At 41.2% G+C, this 15,569-nt stretch overlaps 1 protein-coding gene across 8 annotated transcripts in view; it reads right to left on the bottom strand.

The window, feature by feature from the left end:
* The window catches only part of DIAPH2 (diaphanous related formin 2), an 879,031-nt gene that overhangs the window by 737,052 nt on the left and 126,410 nt on the right, over window positions 1-15,569 (bottom strand). For all 8 annotated transcript variants that reach the window (XM_050965017.1, XM_050965016.1, XM_050965012.1 and 5 more), the window contains one exon: window positions 6,642-6,781. In XM_050965017.1, the coding sequence (XP_050820974.1) occupies window positions 6,642-6,781 (140 nt within the window). The remainder of the gene's footprint in view (window positions 1-6,641; window positions 6,782-15,569) is intronic.

Below are 15,569 nucleotides of genomic sequence, written 5' to 3'. Positions count from 1 at the left end.
GCTCTCATTCGGTACTCGAGGAGGAGGATAGCCATATCTGTAAAGGCGCCCCAATTGACTTCACCGAGGTCTGCTAGGAGCACCCAGGAGACATACAACAGCTATCAGTCCTACTGCACCATCTGCCATGAAGGCAAGGAGCTGCTGCTGTGTAGCAACGCTGTACCGTGTCTGCCAGCAGCACCTAGGAGACGTATGGTGATGGTGAGCTGAGCAGACTCCATGCTTGCCATGCTATGGCATCTGCACGGGTAACCCAGGAAAAAAGGCACGAAACAATTGTATGCCGTTGCTTTCACGGAGGGAGGCCTGACGACATGTTCCCAAAACCATCCATGACAATATTTTTGCCCCACCAGGCATTGGGAGCTTAACCCAGAATGCCAATGAGCAGCGGAGACTGTTGAAACAGTGGGATAGATACTCACAGTGCACCGCTCTGTAAGTCGATGATAGCCACGGTAGTGAGGATGCACTCTGCTGACTTAATGTGCTTAGTGTGGACATACACAATCGACTGTATAAAATCAGTTTCTAAAAATCGACTTCTATAAAATCAACCTAATTTCATAGTGTAGACATACCGTAATAGTAATAACTTATATATGGTTTCATATCTTCCATCTGCTTCAGAACCATTATCTAATGCTCACAAAATTCTTGTGATGTAGGGTATTAATCCCATTTTTCTGGGGAACAGACACAGAGGTTAAATAACTTGCCCAAAGTGACACAGTTGTCCTATCTTTGAATGTTTTGCTCCCAAATCCAAGTTAGAAAGTACCTAATCTGGCCAGAGAAATGGCGTTACAAATTAAGTACACAGAAATTAATATAGACATTCTGAGGACAGGAGTGGATTAGGGTTTTGCGTGGGCCCCTGGGCCAGAGCAAGCGGGGGCCTCTCCCCACCTCTTACACCTGCAGTCCCCTCCCACCCACGGTCCCCTACCCACCGCGCTCCTGCTAGGAAAATGGGGTCAAGGCATGTGGGCTTGCCCTACTTTGCCCACCTGATGCTCCAGTTGGAACATCAGATGGGTACAGCGAGGCAAGACCCTGTGCCCAAACTCTGCTCCTCAGCAGGAATGGCAGGTGGATAGAGTGGGTCTGGGCAGACGGGCGCCCATTTTTCTCCCCATCCCCCACACCCTGCATTGGCCAGGGCCCTGGGACATGGGCCCATGGGCCAGTGGCTAATCCACCACTGACTGAGGAGAATTTTTTTCATTTTCCACAGAAGTGAGACCACCTACATGAGTTTTGCTCCAATTCAAACTGGCCAGTATGGTAGCTGAAGTTCTGCAAATATAGAATTATCAGGTGCCCTGCCACTAAAACAGACGAGAATTCCACTGATCTGTTAGGCATCCCTGCTCCTGACACCGAGACAGTGGAGAGATTGAAAAGCAGTGCAAGGAAGAGCACATTATGGGATGGAACAAAGAATAGTGGAAATTTGAATCCAAGCTCCCACAATTCCATGAGAGGAATGCTGGTATCCCACAATGCCTGCAAAAATGACCCAAAAAGCAGCACACAAGATAGCACAGGAGACACTGGAATGCCTACCCACAGTGCCGGTTGTCTTTTGTTGATAAAGCCTCTTGCTGAGAGGACACGCTGCACCAGGAAAAAGAAGAAAAGAAAAAAAGAAAAAGGCCATACGTGCACATGCTACAGCAATGTCGGTAGCTGTATGCTGGCACAAATGCTACCAGTAAAATAGTCTATTGTAGATGTGGCCTAAGATCAACAAGGTTGCACAGGAATAAATAGGTTCCAAATTCTGCCCTACAGCCTAAGTTAACCTATATCAATATTAGTCAAGGTTACTTTCTTCTACAAGTTATTCCTCTTTTGTCGGAGTCAGGCAGCCAATGATATAAATGACAAGTCACAGTGAAGAGAATGAGTATTGATAGCAGTATGATTATATACTGATTCTATCAACAACTAGCAAAGATTACAAGGGTATAAAGTGTCAGGAATTGTCTTCTGAACTTGCTGTGAATTACCAGTCCAGGTTAACTTTGACAGCTACACTTCACCCAAAGTAACTAAATAAAAATATATTTTAGTACATCTCCTATGGTAATGATTTAGGTCTATTCTTAACACAATACTTTCTCCACTACAGGGAAGAGAAAATACTAAATGCACAACAAAATCAAAACTTTTATATTGTAAGTTCTCATCTTATTAAATATTTTCATCTTTTTGTCATTACAAGGATGATATGTTTACAGAGAATTTTTAGCATACAATAAACTAGTTGTTGTTAACCTATTTTCTCAATAAAAGAAATTATGAATGAAACTCCAGGACAAGTATTGAAGTAGGCTATATGCAAAAGATACTCAAACTTGGTAAACAATATTTTTATATGAGCTGTTTGGAAATGCTAGGCTACTAAAGATGCATGAAATTCACATATAGTTTAATAAAAACTTATATCATGAATAACTGATACTTCCATAAACAAAACATTGTGAATTAACTTAAGTTCTTTTTTACCCTTTAGTGCATGTAGCAGAGGCAGTGAATTGTTAACTTCCCCATTAATGCAGTCATCTACTCCAACTTGTTAAAAAGTATACTCAAAATGATATGGCACAGTGCCCAGGAGGGGTGTATTTCACCATAAGACAAATTCCATCATGACAGAGAGTGTCATAACAATACAATTCAAGAGATACCTGTTGAGACTGACATTGACTTCACTCAAGTAATGAGAAATGGTGCTAAAATTCTCCTAAATGATCCCTATGGTAAAACTTTTAGGTAAGTAAGTGTTTGCCTCTTCATCCAGGCAACTGGTCTGTCCCTTCCCTACTCCCATACCTCCACGCCAGCTCCGAGATTAGAGAATGAGCTACAACATGCTAAGAGAAACATTTAGTTAATTATCCTCTGAAGACACAGTGCAGAGAAAATTAAAAGTGAAAAAGAAAGATTATGAAGTGGTAATATACCAGTAGAGCAAAATTAAATATAGACATGCCTCTGAATTTCCCAGAGTTTTGCTGACCAGTTTTCATGAAACATCTTTTATTATGTTCAGAGAAAGCTATTTTCAAACTCGAGATGTCCAGTCTAATACAGAAGTTTGTTTTTAATTGGTTTTTGTTTGATTTTATTTCCTCGATAGCAGAACTGAATAGGTAAATCAGCCTCCCATTAAAATATTTAGGGCACAGGAGTTGGACAAGAAACTCCTTGAAGGTAATGTAATAAATTTAGCCTTGAAATCAAAATGCAGCCATTCCAAGGCTAATGCTACCATCAGCACTAGCTTTTCCACAGTAACAGAGAAATTATGTCAAGGCACCCAGCTGCAGAAGGGAATGAATACTACTTCTTCAAGGGTGGTTCCAAAGCAGCAGTCTGCTGTACATCCGGGCCTCCACAGGGGAATGAGCGCTTCTGAGACGCAATGCTTCCTCGAGTTTGTGTCTTCACACTGATCTTAACTGGGACACACACCTTCAAGGTATGATATAGTCCTTAAGTTGTGACATAACTGAAACTTCACATGGGTATTAACCACATATTTTGAACAACGGAGTACAGCTCCACCCTTACGCCAATTTATTTATTTACTGACAACAAGGCTGAGTATCAACCTATAGACACCACCAATGTAAGGGTGGGCACGGGAGATCATATTTTATGCCAAACAAAAATCACTTTATCACTTGAGAAGGACACTGTGTGGCTGCGCAGCACTGTCTCACACTCAGGTGCCTCCATGTGTTTAACAAAAATATTATGTGAAGTCATCCATCACATCTCTTAGTTACCCGCTATCACTGCATGTCCATACTACGAACATTTATCCCACTCTCAACCTCCTCCCCACACTGTAACACACAGAGAGACATCAGTAGAATTATATAAGAATAAATGTTTACCCTGCTCTCCCAGGCCCTTCAACATGCACCCTGCAAGAGATGCTGAGTGATTCATGTTCTTGTGCCTATGATTACTGGCATGAGTGCTGGCACTGATCTGTCAAATATATGCTATAAGGAGAAACCCCTGCAGAAAACCCAGTTTTAATATAAGAATTACTTATTGACTTCCAAAAAGTCTGCTTGGTTATTCACATTTCATGAACTAGATGTAATCACTACAGATATGTCCATCACGGCTGAATTAAATGAGTTCAACTCATAGTCAATAAAGGTTTTCCTTTTATTTCCAGTAGGATTTCACCTCCTCCTGATCTCCACAGTTTATCTGACTATATTGCAATATTTTGCAGTTTTCAACTTGATCCACACTTTTCCCTGGAACTGAGAAAGTTACATGTTTTCAGAGCTATGTAGAATATGCTATCAACACCTCTGATACGGCTTAACTAGAAGAACAGGGAATTTTAAACCCTCAGGTACAAGATTTACAATCCAAAGGCATAAAAAAAGTCAAGCAGAAGAAGTGATAGTATGACAAAAAAAAAGTTTTACACACACACACAAAAAAAAAAAACACTAAAAATCTTTGGCTCCTCAGTGACATTTAAAAAATGAATGTAGCCATGACACTTTAGATCTTGGTTATGACCTCTAACGCAGATAAAGAAAGTAAATCAGAAAGGTTTTCAGATAAGAATCTTATTTAAAAAGAGCTTTTAAAAAGGTACTGATTCAAGTAACATGGAAACGTGAATACAGTTTACAACTTATTTGTGTTTTTTCAGCCTACATATTATACTGTACCTGATCATAGGAAGTGAAGCATATTGTAGAGGCACTTTTCACAGTACCAGAATAATAATATTATCATCTGTTTATAGGGGTGCACAACAGAGAACACAGTGGGCTTCTCTTCACCCAACCTTTGGTCAGCCCTAACTCATGGGGAGACAGGAATGGGGAAACCTTGCCAAAACAGATTTATATTGTACAGAAAGAGACCAGAAACTGAACACAGACTTTTTCCTTCTAACTCTTATCTGTAGTCTGTTTCTCTTGTGTTTGGTGCAGCTTTAACTCCTGTAGAGCCTGGCTGCACCAAACATAAAATATAGCTATAATGCCTGGTTGCCTGCGAGCTCCAGGTAACTTCTCAGATTTTTATCCCTTGCATTCCTGCCCACAAACTCAGTAGCAGCTGGCACAGGAAACTGAAGATACTTTTGTCTAACTCTTCTTAGGTTGCTCCTAGCCAGGAGTTTAAAGACTTTTACACACTGTATCACACATACCTATTTAACCTTACTTCAAAAGTACAGGGTCTAAAACAGGGATTTACAGTTAAACAAAAAAGTTAAGGAAAGATACTTTCCTGGCAGGCCAAATATACCATTAAAAAAATGGCAGTCTACCCCTTTGTTTTTTCACTGAAAATTACTAAATAATTCATTATCTAAAATACTACTCAATACTTTTATACAACATATCTGAAAAGCTTAAAATAAATAAATAAACAAAATAAAAATACTACTTGCCACACTTTGAAAGATGAGTATTGTAGCTTATTTGTTTTAACTAGTAGACCAAATGTCAAAATTGCTATAGGCATGAAGCTTAAATAGGTGAGGGAATAGTCCCTCACTAGTGAGACATATTTGAGCCTTCAGGCAAACTTTGGTTACTTGATCAATTTATGATGCTTTCAAAACAAGCTGTTGCGGATGTGCAGCATATTTCACACGGGATTTTTTTTTTTTTCAAATATGGTAAGTAAAGGCTGTGTTGGGCCAGGGCTAATTAAGTCTTTTTTATGAAAGAATGGCTGTGGTATTGAAGAGCATGTGGGATAAAGCAAATGGCCCTTCCCCTCCTTCAGTTCAGACATTCCACCATCAGAAGTAAAGGAGCTCTATTACTGTACATCTTAGAAAGTGTGTGTTGGTCACATACCCCCTTCCCGCAAACTTCAGGGGTGTTTAGTGACTGTATAAACAGATTAAGAACAGCCAGGACAAATGTTACAGCTTAAGGAACTCAGCAGGTTATCAGCCTCACAAGGAGTATGGACAGTCAGCCAATATTCCTCACATAAATATGGATACAAGTTCAAAGTCAGCCCAGTTGTCAATCCTTTGCGCATTCTCACTCTAAAGCTGTGCACAGAGGACGAGACATACTGAAGCCACTGGGGCACATTTATTAGCAAATATGCCATATGGTAATATACATAAAACCATTCATAGCTTACTAGTCAGCAGGTTTCATTGCTCACCCCAGTGTCTCATTTGACACCAGAGGTAAATAACTTGATTTACCAGTCACCTCTGATATCAAATGACTTCCCTTCCTTCAACCAAAACAACAGTTTCAGCAATTTCAAAAGCCACATGCTTTTTAAACAGTAGGAACAAATCTTCTGGTTTCTAAAGCTTCCATGAAGAAACACTGTTAAGCAGAGCCTGAAATTATAAGAATTACTGCTCTGCTTTTAGATACTTCCCTCTTAACAGTGCTTAACCTAAAGCCTAATGTCTTTAACCATTATGATCAGTTATCTTTCACAGCACTCTCAGACTTCCATCTTGGTACTGAAACCCAAGAAATTAACTTGGGTTAATTGTACATTTCACACACGGGTCCTACTTATGACACAGCAGTTTATTATTTACAATTAACACCATTACATATAGTCTCTGTTATTATAAAGTAAAACATATCTCCTACCTGACTGGATTGCTGGTTAGAGACACTCTCAGAGACTCTAGGCAGTTAAAAAGTTTTTCTTCTGTGATACCAGATCGTAATTCATGGACATATTCTTGTGAAGAAAGTGTGCACTCATGCTTGCTATTTTTCAATCCTCCCTGTAAAAGAAAAAAAAAATGAACAGATGAAATTTTTAAAAAGCCAGAATCCAAATTACATTAATTAGTAGACTATATTTAAGAAAATATAGATGTGAAATTTCACATCTAGAATTGTCATTCTTACTATCTGGCAAGACTACTGCATCCAAACTCCTGACTTACAAGTATAAACAAGGCTGTATACAATAACATTCCTTGTATGGCTAGCAAGAAGACTAGTGCACACAAAAATTTTCTTCCATCCTCCAGAGAAGAAATTTAAAAAACTTATCACCCAAGTAGCAGCTAATAGTGATGTATAGCACATGATATATTAAGGCTTAAATAAAATTCCCTAGGACAAAAAATTAATCTGTGACATGCTGTTTGAAGAAATAGCGTACATCCTTTTAAGATTTTATCCATAGATTTGAAAGGAACTTATTTTTTAAAAGTAACCAAAATTGAGAAAAAAAGATTTACTCAAATTATACAAGGATTGACTATTTTAAAAAATGTTTTGTTAACATTATGAAACATACAAATAAGAGGTAGATTTTAATGTATAGATATAAAACACATCATATGGAAATATGGGAAAATCCACCTGACATCTTATTTAAGGAAAGTAAACAACAACTCCCAGCAGATGAACTTTGGTACGTAGTTTGGTATTTGTGGGATATTCCATCAATATTTCACAACTCTTGTGATAGACCCAGGCCAGTTGGGTACAGCAGAATAGCAGAAGGCAGATATACTGGCCACTGGATTAACAGTTTTCTGTTCCCTGACTGACCAGAGCAGGGGCTGCTCCAGGCTAATGAGAACGACTGACTCTAATTAACCTGTGAAGAGTCAGGTGAGGCCATTCAGTTACTGTGACCACCTGACTCTAATTAAGGCCCTGCTGATACTATAAAAAGGGCTCACTCCAGTCAGACAGGGGAGAGCCAGGGAGCCAGAGGAGAGTAAGTGCAGCTGAAGTACTGGTTAATGAAGACACCCTCAAACCATCGTTGAAGGAGCCCTAAGGTAAGGGTGAAGAAGGGAGAAGCAAGAGAGCTGTGGGGAAGTGGCCCAGGGAAATGTAGCAACTCTGGCAGTGAAAGGTTGGCTGCCAACAACAGCTACCATTAGGGTCCCTGGGCCAGAACCGGAGTAGAGGGTGGGCCCGGGTTCCCCTCAGTCCACCACTACAGGACCATCTCCTGGGAGGGGAAGTCAGGCCCCTGTCAGGACAGGAGGCTGAACAGAGACTGTGGGTGTTCTCTCACCAACCTCCTTGCAGGCCTATGATGAAACGGGCTCAGTAGACTATAACCCTGGCCCTAAAGAGAAGGGCTACGTGGAGGGTCACAGTGAGCCACTGAGGCTAGCATGAACCGCCTAGAAGCGCAGGACCCACGGGAACAAGGTCAGAGCTCTGCCACACTCTATAGCTTTCTAAACCCATCCTGCACTTCAAAGTCCGTTATAGTAATACAATGAAGCTGGGCGAAAGGAAGACAATTGTCTCCAGACATTATTTCTGGGAGAGAGTTGTGGGGACTTTTTCTACAAATGCATATCAGTTTGCCTAAGTTCTTGATTTCATATGAAGTTCAGCAGAGTTGAAGCTTCACAATCGTCTAGTGGTTAGATAACAAGAAGCTTGGATTCCAGGAGTAACTAATAGTTTTGGTACTATTACGTAAGTACAACAAGAGTTGAAATTTGTTTGTTTCCATGCAAATTGCAGTTGGAAGTTCTGATGAGTTTTAGCTCATGAGCTCTAGTCTCCATCTTCCATGGAAATTGAGGTAGCATTGGAAGAAATAAATTCGGGGAAAAGTTAACGGAGGTGTTCTCCCCTTCAATTTATCAGTTTACTCCTTGGCTTATTGATCCAATTTTATGCGAATTGCATGCAGAAACAGAATTTTCACATTCATTTCAGCTGCTGGTTATCTGCTGAGATTTTCAAGCACAGGTTTCAAGTAATAGTTACAAAAGGCTCCTAAAATGTTAAGTTTATCAATTAAGTAGATAAATATGTAATAAAGAGAAGTTTTGGTTTTTCACCAATATTACAGCTTCAAAAAGTTGGCATATTAAATTATTTCTGACCTGGACATGCAAAAGTCAAACCATCTCCAACTACTCAAATCCCTGCCTTCATGCCTCTTCTCAGTTCTAGAACCTTAACTGGGCCTGCCTGTTCCTGCAATTCCCTGCCTCATTCCCTAAATATATCTGCAACAAGTGATACTGATCCTACAGAAGAGAGTTGCCTTCACTATCAATTCTGATTTATTGCTTGAGCAAGTTCCATCCTGCAGATGGAACAAGGCAGATGTGTTAGACCATCTTAATGCCAAAGAAAAGCAGCACATGCATTACCTAACGCACGTGCTTGACTTTACTACATTAACAATTTTAAAGTTTTAAAATAAATGTTTATATATACCTACCAACAACTCAAAAGCAAGGTAACTAAATGAAAATTTTAGTCACCTAAAAGCACGCCTTCTATTCCTCCACCCACAAATACACACATTATCACCACATGCACCACAAACCATATACACAACCCAGTTTCCCCTGCAATCTATTCAATTATGCATGCACCCGAGATTATTTTCCCCTTCCAACCCATTACTTATGGACAATTGGTGTAGTACTTGGCTATGTTAGGAGATTTCTTTTTTTTGTGGGAGGGGGGGAAGGAGTGAAGAATAGGTGGCTAAAAGGTGTTTTGGATTACTGAGATCCCTAGAGTTAAGGCTCTGGTGCCTGGTCTGTGGGGTATGGTAGCTGCAGTAATGGTGAAGTTTGTGCTTGTACTGAAGAGGCACGTGATGTCACGTGACTTGATTTGAATAACTATTTTATTGCTTTTTTGTCAGGTTTCTTACATGTGGCAAACCTAACTGCAACAAAACTGTTTTTGTTTTTGTATTAAATTAAGTGAAGATGGGGTTTGAATGAAAGGGAGGATTATAAGTGAAACTGTTTATGACTTCTGACAGCAACTATGTGCAACTCCAATGTACGTTCTCAACACCAGAGGTAAAAATCGAGAAAAAAAATGTAGCTCCTACTGGAGAAGGTTCTATATTGCACAAGATTTCATGTACAAGCTCATCAATCAGCTCTGGATGTGCGACAGAGACTTTCAGCTATAATCTTAATAGTTCCAAAACAGGACCCTAAGGAAGTATTAAAAACCCTATCGACTGCATGTTATCTTTCACAATGCACCTCTGATTTGTATATAAATAGCCTTCAAAAAATCATGTTTCGGCCACTAACAAAAAGCAGGAGTACCATGGCCAAATATTCATCCAGAGCCCAATTTCAACAACTTCCTAATAATAAAAATGTTGAAGGAAAAAAAAAACTAGGTAGAAAACTCTGAGTAAGAACAAATTCCACACTGGATACTTGTTTTTAGAGTAAACCAGCAACTTCTGCTCTATTGTAAACCCATTTAGAATGCAACACTAACATTAGAGATGCTACCAGGAGCCTCCACAATCCCTGTTACTGCAAAACTTTCAATGACTCAGCCAAGCAGCTTTCCATCTATTTGATAAGACATTCATATGCAGCTATCAACAAGTTCTTTTGGGCTATGCATAGGGGGAAAACGGATTTCAAAATTTAAAAGATTTAAGAGACTTCGGTCACTTTAAGGATCCTCATGGCAAATCAGTGAAACCTCTTCTGAAAATATGTATTGTACTGTAAAACCTATCTATGAACAGTGATTTAAGTGTAGCTGTAATTATTTGTTTTATTGCAATATGTGGATTAATAAAATCCTGTTCTGATATGGAACATAGGAAACAAGTAGAAAATGGACAGATGATATAAATTTTAATTAGCTGCTCTGTATGAGATTAATTAAAGCTACTAGTATACCCTTCTGATCTTTAAAACATAATGCAGAAACAAAAGCTAGCAAATAGTGTGTCACCAGTGTACCAAAAAAGGGAACAAAAAGCTTTATTCCTTAATTTGAAATCGATTAGGAGAGAATTGTTACCTCTTGACTAACTCTCCTTCCTCTCCCCACTCCCCCAAAAACGTGCATGCAGGACCAAAATGGTGGGAATAGGGAGGAGAACTGCGGGTCAGCTGATATACTGAGCTTGTAGTGCTTGTAATGGAATTTACATTGATCAGGACGCGGGACAAAGGCTTAAATATCTGGACACCCTGCAGGCAGGCACCAGGGTGGAACGCATTGTCGGCACTGGGTCCATTGTCTGTGCCGGGGTACCAGTGCCGAGGAGATCTTCTCGCTGCAGGAAGTTGGGTCCCCGCTTTTGAGCCTCGTGAGAGTTGCTTCTGAAGTGCAGGGGCTGTCAGAGTTGCCTGCTCTCGGTGCTGACAGCATCAAGGGTAAAGACTCTGCGGGAGATCCTTTACCTTTTTGAGTGTCTCTGAGAGGAGACATTAGGGCTTCCTGCCTCTTCCCATAAGAGGGTGAAGCCGTGCTCCCAGTCAGTTCTGACTTGGCAGGGGAGTGTGAGGGAGAAGGTTTACTGCCCTTTCTCCATAGGTGGCTGCAGAGCTTTCTCCATGAGGAGCATTTTTAGCCGCAAGTCTCTGTCACAGCAAGCTCTAGTTTTCAAGTTGGTGCAGTGGAGACACTTCGCAGGGACGTGTGTCTCGCCAAGGCATTTAAAGCAGAGTGAGCGTCCGTCAGACCATGGCATAGACTCCTTGCAGAAGCCACATTTCTTAAAGCCTGGCAACCCCGGGATAATAAAAGTATGAGTGGCCAGGGAAATCTCAAGAAGAGAGTAACTTGGGGGAGGGGGTTTAAACTAACAAACTATGCTAAAGGAAAGGGAGAACTGGGAAATAGCTCGCTAACTATTTCTATTTTCCTCTACTTATTTCCTACAGTAACCAGGGAAGAGATGAGCACTGCCCCGAGTCCCGTCTTCAGCCGAGGATGGTTGAGAAGGAACCGAGGGGGGTTCGGGATGCGTGCGCTCAGGCAGACCCTAACAACATCGCGAAACAGCAGCTGAGCATGTGCATCCCGGCCAGGCAGTGCTACCGAAGATCTCCAATCAATGGTGCCAGGACACGCCATCACCTAGAGTGGAACACCCACAGGGGCAGCACTCGAAGAAGAAACAGTCTTACACAAATTAACTTTTTTAATCTGAGACAGGGGTATCTTCTACATATTTTAATTTAACATCATGGGCCAAACTCATCCTGACTGAAGCTGGCCCTAAGTATTTTTACTCTAGTTTAAGTGAAAACTTATTTACAATTAACTTGAGGATCAACTCACAACTTGCAATCAAAAAAAAATCAATGAAAAATTCACTTCAATAATGTTTCCGAAATAATCAAATGTGAATTTTAAGGACCACAGACAAACACAAAAATTGACGTACTTTTTAAATCTTCAGGTGGATAGTTAATTTCTTATGAGTTGAGAATCCTAAGTTAGTTTCCTGGTATAAGATATCTTATTTCTCAGAACCTTCCTCTGCTGGCTGAACACAATCATGCCTTTAAAATACATTTACTCCTGAGGGCATTCTGTGCCAAAAAATTAAAAAATCTGCACTAAAAATAATAATTCTGCAAATAATATTTTAAAATTCTGCAAATGTTATTTGTCGAATAAATTTGGACGCTCCAGCATGGCATTGGAGAGCACAGACCACTGACTGCACAGAGGTGGGAGATCACTGTGCAGCTTTTCCCCGGGACATGGACTCAGCAATGAGGCTGCGCCCAACCCTGACACAGAGCAAGGACCAGGCCTGTCCCAGAAACATGCACCTCCATGCAAAGTGCACCAGGTGTGGGCAAGCAGTTCTCATCAAAGCAGGATCCAAGTGTGGAGGGGCTTAATGTGGGGGGATCCAGGTGCGGATTGAGAAAGTTCTGTGTGGGGCAAGCAGGATTCGGTGGCTCAGTGTGGGATCCACATGTGGTGGGGATCTGCATGCCCAGAGGCTTGTTGGGGGATTCTGGGTGCAACAGTAATAGGACTCTGTGGGAGGGGGGGTTTCCAGGTGAAGGTGGGTGGGGCTCAGAACAGGTTGTCTGTATGCAGAGGGGACAGAGCTCATCTTGAGGTTGTGGGGTGTTCAGTGGTGAGGCCAGATGCTGGGGGAGTGGGGCTCAGTACAGTGAGGATCCGGGTGCAGGTGGCTTATCAGGGTGGGCCAGGCGCACAGGGAGTGAGGCTCGTCACGGGGGTACTGGATGCATGGAGGTTGGGTGGCTGGAGGAGCAACTCCCTGTACAGTGACCCCTCACCTTGCAGCTGAGGAGCGATGGGTGCAGGGAGCATGTTGGGGAGGGAGGGTTGCAGAGTCTCCTACAGCCAGGAAGTAGGGAGATGGGGTGGGTTTGACAAGACCCCAGATGCCATGCAGGGGAAGAGGAAGCTCCATCTAGCCCAGACAGGACTAGCAGCTGAGCCCAGCACAGGGTAGGAGCCACCAGCCAGGTTCTCCCCAGTCCCACCCACCCCAGCCCCACAGTGATTTACCTCTCTGTCAGCTGCCCTGGGCACCCAAATCATACTGCTGAGGAGAGTTGCATGACCACTCTTGTGGCTTCCCTTTGCTTCCCCATCAGAAAGTCATTTGTCTGCAGTGAAGCAAAGAAAGTTGTGGGAGACAAATTCTGTGCATGCACAGTGGTGCAGAATTCCCCCAGGAGTAATATATTATAATAGAGCAGCAGACTCTCCTATAGTTATAGTTGAGAGTCACTTGTCTCAAAATTTGCTCATATTGTCAGACATGTGGCGTAAGGTTAGTGGCCCAAATTTTAGTCAGCAAGCAGTTCCTAAGAAAAATCCACACCTTCCGCCCCACAAAAAAAAGCTGTTTACAAAATCATCTGGTTCTTTTAACCAGGGCTTTGGAGTGGAGCCCAGAGCTGGAGTGTGGAGCAGCTCCGGAGCAGTGGAGCTGCAGGTTTTTGCCTGGAGCTGGAGCAGAGCTGGAGCAAAGCTCCAAAGCCCTGTTTTTAACTGTTTTTGAGCACACCTGGGGCTCAACTGGTCACTCCAATCCTGCTCCTTCAAGGAAGAATTATTTCAAAAGATATCAATAGTTAAGTTTGGAATTCCAACCTGGCTCAAGCTAAACACTTCAAGCAGAGTGAAATGCACATGTGCAGCAACAGTAGGGTTCTGTTGCAAGCAAGAGGGTATGTAGGCAGTCTCTCACAGTAAATGGGTGACTGAAGCCTTAAGGTGTAATGCTGAAGTGCTCATTTGCTGTTTCTCCAGTCCCCTCTCTTAGTCTCTATACCTCAGTGCCATTCACACCTGCCCTTCATACTCTTCCTTCCTTCCTCCACTGTCCTTTCCCCCCTACCCTTCTCCCTTCAATATCCCCTTTCCCCTCCCTTGTCTTGTCCTGCTCTTTAGCTTATCCCCTCCCTCCCTGCAGCCCCCACCCCCAAAAAGACTGTGAAATTTAACACGACATACTACCATCATACTGTTCATTCTGCTTATGTGTTACATCCCTCTGCCCACCCTTGGTCGATCCAGTATACTTAGGTTATAAGCTCTGTGTGGATGGGAAGTGACTAGCACAATGAACATTACTGTAATCACATACTTACAATTAGTGCTTAAATCTTCTTTCAGATATGACAAGAACATTATTATTTCTGTTCTATAGTAAACTGTGTAATAAAGAAAACTGCCAATGTACACTGAAAATGAGGTCAGGAACCAACATTATCCTCTCCACTCCACACACTATCCACCAACGATTCGAACAGTGCTCCACAAACATTATGCTATTGAGACATGGAACAACCTTTAATGCTTCCATTAGTATAAGCCTTATTCCGTTAGACATTGCTTCACTGAGTAGCACCAGAGGTTCAGATTCTGCTGTATTTGCCTCAAGATGTGACAGTGCACTATTTCCGCCCTGTAAAATACTCTGCATCTTCAGTAATGCAGGGACCAAAATACCGTCTTTTTTTAGTGCCTTTATCACCTGCCATCCACTGCCCTCCCACCCCTATTATGACAAACTAAACTAATGTTAAGTTTGGTAACTTATACAAAGTAGTCTATAGTAAGATTTCAGTTATTCTTTTGTTTAATTAAAATTAAAATCCCTGTTCAAGTTGGACATTGGTCAAATCCCTCCAGTTACAGGAATTCTGTTTGGTTATATCAGATATCTTTGAAGAAATAGCTACATCTAGTGCAACTACCACTCCTGCATTTACAGTGGACCAGCCAAAGAAAAATATATACAGATCCAAGTTTTAACTGGAGAATAGAAAAGGCACCGCTTGGACAATTTTATATGTTTTGTTTTATCTGACAGTTTATAGAGTCACTCAGGTAGTAAAAACTTTTTTTTTTAAAGGCAATTTAAAGCCTAGAGAAGCAGAATTCTCAATATCTAACATTTATAAAGTTGTTAACACCTACTGATTGAAAAAGCAGCCTCTCTCATAATATATTAAGCATGATCCAGTGTCTAGAATATAAAATGAAATTGCAATTAATGTAATTACTACTCAAATATTTTTAATGTATGGAAATACAGTTAATTAGTTGTATTTAATGTTTAAATGATTTACCAGGTAGACAAAACATGTACTGTGAGAGTTATTAGATCTAGCAGTCCTCAAGTACATTGAGTTCTTAAAAACTGACCCACCTATAAATGATTAAAAACAGGTTTTCCCTCCCAAAAGAAATGTATTTTCAACTTATCAAAGCTGCTATTCTACTGATTCACATATTAGTTTTTCAAAGAAAAACTATCACTTTGAACATGAGCACAAGTCTCAG

This window comes from Gopherus flavomarginatus, chromosome 8, assembly GCF_025201925.1.
Source record: "Gopherus flavomarginatus isolate rGopFla2 chromosome 8, rGopFla2.mat.asm, whole genome shotgun sequence".
NCBI classification, from domain to species: Eukaryota; Metazoa; Chordata; order Testudines; family Testudinidae; genus Gopherus; species Gopherus flavomarginatus.
Note: the sequence above shows the minus strand (reverse complement) of the source record. Positions and strands in the feature narration are given on the sequence as shown.